The sequence below is a fragment of the Fragaria vesca genome, linkage group LG5 (assembly GCF_000184155.1).
Source record: "Fragaria vesca subsp. vesca linkage group LG5, FraVesHawaii_1.0, whole genome shotgun sequence".
Classification (NCBI taxonomy): Eukaryota; Viridiplantae; Streptophyta; class Magnoliopsida; order Rosales; family Rosaceae; genus Fragaria; species Fragaria vesca.
This window is the reverse complement of record NC_020495.1, coordinates 16,472,501-16,478,757: the sequence shown is the minus strand read 5'-3', so window position 1 is coordinate 16,478,757 and position 6,257 is coordinate 16,472,501. Positions and strand designations below refer to the sequence as shown.

At 38.1% G+C, this 6,257-nt stretch overlaps 1 protein-coding gene across 1 annotated transcript; it reads right to left on the bottom strand.

The window, feature by feature from the left end:
• Window positions 1-2,340: 2,340 nt before the first annotated feature.
• LOC101315351 (F-box protein CPR30-like) lies at window positions 2,341-3,574 on the bottom strand. Its single transcript, XM_004301466.1, has 2 exons — window positions 3,238-3,574; window positions 2,341-3,101 (listed from the first exon to the last, which is right to left on the bottom strand). The coding sequence occupies exons 1-2, from the start codon at window positions 3,572-3,574 to the stop codon at window positions 2,341-2,343; spliced, it is 1,098 nt and encodes a 365-aa protein (XP_004301514.1).
• Between the last annotated feature and the right edge of the window lie 2,683 nt (window positions 3,575-6,257).

Sequence of the window (6,257 nt, the reverse complement as noted above, 5' to 3'; positions counted from 1 at the left end):
CCAACTTAATAAATGCTCACTTAGATAGAGGAAAGAAATATGCTAAAGCAATTACAAAGTTAACAAAAAAAAAAAAAACTTCTGATTTCAAACTTGAACTTCAAAAACATGTCCCACACTCCCACCTATGCGAAGTAAATGGAAACTAATTAGTATTTCACTTAACACATACATTTTATTTAAAAACAGAAGTAAAAGGTATTCATTTACAGCTTACACTATAAATTAAGAATGTGCAAATTTTCAAGATCATCTTTAAAATCCCAATTTTAGCAATGCATTGATGACCATCTTCCATACATGTATTAGAGAGAAAGGGAATAAGCAAGAAGAGACAGTAAAACCGAGACAGGACGCTTTTTCTCAATGGAGAAAGTAGGTAAAAGAAAGACAAAAGGTTGTTAACAGTTTTAAACATCATACGAAATAGAATAGAAGGGTATAACAATCAAAATATAACCTTTTATCGGGAAAAAAAAAACCCATATTACATAAAACCCCATTGATTTGATCAGACCTGAGGATTAGAGATTTGGATTTTCAAAAAATTATGAACAACAATAGTAACTATAGGTGAAATTACCGTTTCAGATTCAGGAAGACTTTGTCATTCTAAATTTCTAATATCATAGTTGGGCATTGATAGGAATGGATGGAATTTCTTCCTGCCTATATCCAATTACATTCAAACAAGGTGGTTCGGCTGCTCCATAGTAAAAAATAGTCATCAATTATGAGAGCTCATCTCCACTGCGTATTGCTAGAAAAATGACACAAAAAAAAGGTGTTGAAATCATGCTGGAAGGCAGAAACAGAATCAAGAATGAAGCAGATGTGTTCCTAAAATGAAAATAACCTTTCTCAGGATACAATATCTTCCCAGCCTTAGTGAATATGACCTTAGGGTAGACAGACACTTGGAGAGCAGTCACCAAGTCATGCTCAGTTACAGCAACACACACTGTTTGTATATAATAGCAAGGATGATCGGTGCGAAGAATGACACAATATAGTAGTAATCACTGTATAACTCCTAGTCTTACTCTTGGTGAAGGTAGCCTGCATTGGTACACACACAACACACAGAAGATGGAACAATGTAAAAGATGGAATACTAAGCATACAAAGAAAAGAAGCAATACTAAGCATCTTTTGCTAGACAACAGACATCTTAATACCTCCAGATCATCTAATTTGAGGTCACTTGTCCTATAACCTTTGGAGGAGGAAGACCAGACTTAAACATCTAGTCCTGGAAGAAAGGTAACTAGTATACCATCTCACCAGATCATAGAAGAACAAACTAATTGGCTTAACAGCCAACAGCCAATATGCAAACATAAGTCCTATGTACTACTAATTGGTCATAACCCTTCAAATTTCTCCTCTAATTTCCAGATTATAAAGCACTACTGGTGTAGTAAATTCAGAACAAAGAAACTTTGCCTTCGTCATTTCACCGCATGAGGCTTGTTCCTTCCAGTCAACACTCAGTTCTAAAATGAAATGATCAACTTACCTTCTAATTTCTAAATGCATTTACATATTGTACAGGTATCAAAAGAAAAATGAGTCAAAAGAAAATCTCACACAAGCAAAGACTCCACAAGGAATTGAATCACACATAAACTCTAGTGAATCAAAACTGAAATTCACAACATCATATTGAATCTACCAGTACTAAAAGAAGCCCAAAACAGAAACCACGCAAAAAAGAGGTTGAGAACTAACTCATCCACCAAATTGAGAAACCATCAGAGAAGGAAAAAGAGAAACCATCTGACATGAATTGAATTCCGCTCGAAATTCTGAAAGTTTGCCACTGCAAAGATTGCTGAAGACAATATTGAAGTTTGGCTACCCCATTGCAACAGCTTACCAACTAAGTCGCAAATCCTGTGACCGCGTAGTTTTGCCGAGGTGAAAAGCTGAGTTTTGGCGACGGCTATAGCTCGCCAACGCAAACTGGCTAAGCCAATACAAACATTCAAAAATTCTTGTAGTCAGCTAAACCTCCATAATAGAGAGTATATATGCGCACTGCCACATACTTAGAGGAACAAGAAAACATTCAAAAATTATAATGATGCACATGAATTGTTTTAACAATAGTAATGGAAATCGAAAGCCCCTGGCATGGAAAATCATGTCAAGCATACTAAACTGGAAATTCAAAACACTTGCAAAAACCACTGCACTGACAATTACTAAACATCTCAACAGGTCCCAAGAAAAATAATGCCAGAAACCATGGTGGTAGTGCAAAATAACCACATAACTATATGTTTATTAAAAGTGAAAGAATAAGATACAAATAGGTAAAAGCAAGAAGCTTGCTTACTACGCCCTTGCTACTTGGTAAGAAACGGCATTGCAGTGGTCAAGCAAGACAAGACTTTCTACAAAAGAATCCATGAAGTAGTATCTATGACCCACAGTTCCGAGAACTGAATATTGATTACTCTTAGGATTGTACAAAATCATTCTTGACGGACCAAAAGAAATCTTCTCCTCTAGCACAAGATCCGCACATCTTTTAAAACCATATATCCTAGCTAGATCAACATGTATTTTGAAAAATTTAGTCCACGACTCTGCAACACCATATTGTCGCATAACCCAAATGTCACAACAACCCCGATCTCTGAGACTATTATTATAATTGTCACTAAAAGCAAGAGTGTCCCCATATCTTGCTATGGAGCTACAGCCTTGTATCAAAGCCTCCGGTTCCATCATCTCGCCAAATTCTTCTGTTGACAGATTGAAGGTGCGGATGACCATGTCTTCATCATTGTAATACTCATCCTCGCTAAAACGGGCTTCAAGCTTATGTAATGTGTCATTAACAAAAGCAAAATCTCCAGTACCACCACCCTCCAAATCTACAGGTATAACCGAATCACTAAGACTCTTCCAGGATCCGCTGGCTAAGGAGTAAACCTGAACAAAGGTTGTGATTAATCGATCATCATCAGCAAAATTCACAACTCCGAAAACCACGTTGACTGAATCACAATCAACGTTAGTTGTGAAATCAGTCACAACTCTCAGAATCTTGTAGTCATTGGAATGCGCATCATAGCCAAAGCCTAGTGTACCTATTGACATTGGTAGAAGTAGAACAGAGAGGTGGTTTAGGCACCATGACAACTCTTCTAATCGATGGGTTCCAAATTAAGACCGGCATGGGATCATTGCCCGTGTGGTCTATCTCCAGACATACCAACCCCTTACAAGTTCCAACCACACCCAGATCTGAAACGGGGTTGTTTTCCAAAAAAATGACCGGAGCTGGAAGCATGGAGTGGGCACCAAATTCGGGGCTATCCCTACGCAACCAGTGATGCTGATGCCGAGAGTGACCCTCGAAAGAGGAAGCGCTGAGAAGAAGGAGGTGAGAGTCGTTTTGCTCGTTGGAGACGATTGTGGTGCGGAGATGGGATTGAATGAAAGCAGAGCACTTGATGAGTGACTTCCATGACTTGCAGACCAGAGTGGATCTGATTAGGGACTTGATGGGTAAGTGCAACAGGATCTTGTGTATGATTTCTTCAGATAAGTAGTCTGACATCGCGGCATGGGGTTTAGTCTCAAACTGCTTATTTATAGAACGGCAAAACTACCCACTCACCTTCGCGCCTGACGGGCCTTACAGTTGGGCCTGGAAACGGGTCGGGCCCGTGCGGAAGTGGAAGCATGATCGATCATGCATTACTTTTAACTTTTTAAGTCGTCTCTCCCAACAGATACTGAAACTCAAACATAGGCCGGTAACTTGGGTCTTATCGAAACCAACTAACCGAGTATTAACCGTACTAACCTAGTTAGTATATTAAAAACTCGGTAACTGACTTATTTGGTATGGTATACAGTAACGGTCTTGGTAACATGGTTTGTAAATAAAGTCGGTATACCTACTAATGTCAGCCCTACTAAAACATGCAGAACCCTAAAATACCATTTGAATCACACAAGAGATCTTGGAGACAATCTTGATTTTGTCTCAGATAATAACACGCAAAGATATAGAACGAAGGAACCCACGTATTACTTTTATATTTATACTGAACGTAATTAACCACTATGGTTTAAGTGCATGCGTATTCTAATGTAACTTGGAACACAGAACTGCATGAGAATATGTACAATTGATCAAGAAAATAGTCAGAATAAGTAAATAACTATTCATCAAGACTCCATTTCGTACGTTACTATGTGGTTAACTCGAAACACTGAGCCTAATTTGAGTTGGTGTTGATCTTAATTAAGGCAACAACTAAATTGGGAGGAATCTCAATTTGTGGTGCAATTTGGTCTACACAATGGGCAGAAGCACACGAGGAAATCTTAGGTGCGTTTGCCGCACCTCGTGGCTGGTGTGACTAGCCACTCACAGAAGGACACTGGCAATTTTTCCACGTCAACAACTCTGCTGAAAAAAGAAGAAGAGAAAACCGGATTCTATCTCTCCGATCAAACAACTCCGCTGAAAAAAAGAAGAGGAAATCGGATTCTATCTCTCTGATCAAACAACCAGGTCGTCTCCCTCTAGCCGCCTCGGATCTGAGCATAGTCCAAGTAGCCTAGATTGGCAGCGTCGAAGAAGTTGAAGAGGCTGCGAATCCGGACAAAGATTGGAGGTTTGGGGAGAGATGGGGTTGAATTGAAATGGGTTTGGTTCAATTATGGAGAATATGGGTGGAGATATGGGAAGAGAGGGAGGGAAAGAAGGAGTCAAGGAGACGACCATCAATCTTTTTTCAACTGAGTGGTTTGATCGGATAGAAGAAATCTCCGATTTTCTCTCTCTTTTTTCAACTGAGTTTTTTTTTTTTTTAGCAGAGTTGTTGACGTGGAAAAATTGCCAGGTGTTCTTCTGTGAGTGGCTGTCACACTAGCCACGTGGTGCGTTGGCCGCGCCTAAGATTTCCACGCACATATCATACTTTGACAATTTTGTGGTAGGACCAGTACGTTGTACAAAGAATCTCAATCTCTATACAGAAATCAAATCTTCAATTCTTCATGCCTTTGACTGAAAGACTTCACAAGTACTGACCTTTTCTGATATTTACCCATAAAATTTCAACTTCGGTTAGATTTTTTTTGGGTAAAATATTGTATAGTCTTTCTGATTTGAAGTCGACATCTGTTTAATATTTATGATTTTATTTTACTCTGAATAATCCTTAAAATCGCGATTTTTCATCCAAATAGTCATTCTGACAATTTTCTCAGTTAAAGGTCACGTTAGCAATTTAACTGAGAAAATTAACGGAATGACTATTTGGATGAAAAATTGTGACTTTAAGGACTATTTAAATTAAAATAAAATCTAAAAGACTAAACAGACGTCGACTTCAAACCACAACGATTAAACAAATTTCATCCACATCTTCTGGCTGCTGATTGACAATCTTTTCATCTTTATTTTCCTGTTGTTCTTAATCCTACCTTGTGGGGAACAATCTCTTGTGACTTGCGACATTCTTTGATATTGTAGCACCAGGTTAACCTATAGCTATTTCTATTGTTTTACGCCACAATATTATTAAGGAGGAGCTCATGTATTATATGGTCTCACATGAATTGGCTATTCTTATGCAAAAAATAAATTTTTGGCATAAATAGCTATTCTTATGCAAAAAATAACAGAGAATTTTTAGCAGCCCTTCTTAGTTTTATCTCAATATAATTGCAATAGTAGGTGTTGTTCTATAACTTTTCATATAATCTATTCTTTAGATAGAAAATTGCGTGTAGGCAAAGAGTGTAGTAGAACTAGGGACTACCAGACCAATGAGACCATGTCTGCTTTTGAAGGCATATCTCCAAGGAGCTGTAACTTCATTGGAGCTGTTAGTCTTCAGCCTATTCATTCCTAATTTTATACCATAGCCATACTTCACCTTGCAAAATCGATTACCAGTTAAATTGCAAAATTCTCAGATGACTCTTTCATTTGCCTTCAGTCACATGCCTTCGGACGATTGATAGCAACAATCATCCTGATGATCTTTTGGTCTGTATTATTTTTGTGGACAACACAACTGTGAATTTTCTTGTTTTCATTGCAGACTTTGAAATCTATGCTTATCATCAATGCTGGTTTTGGTTTTGAATGTTGTGGAGCACTGTCAAGTCCTTCCTTGACTCCAACAAAACTGAAAATATGAATGTCACAATACCTTTCTGAGCTAAATGTTCCTGTTGTAGTCATCCAGGTCCTTGGTAACAAGAGCAAATTACATGAA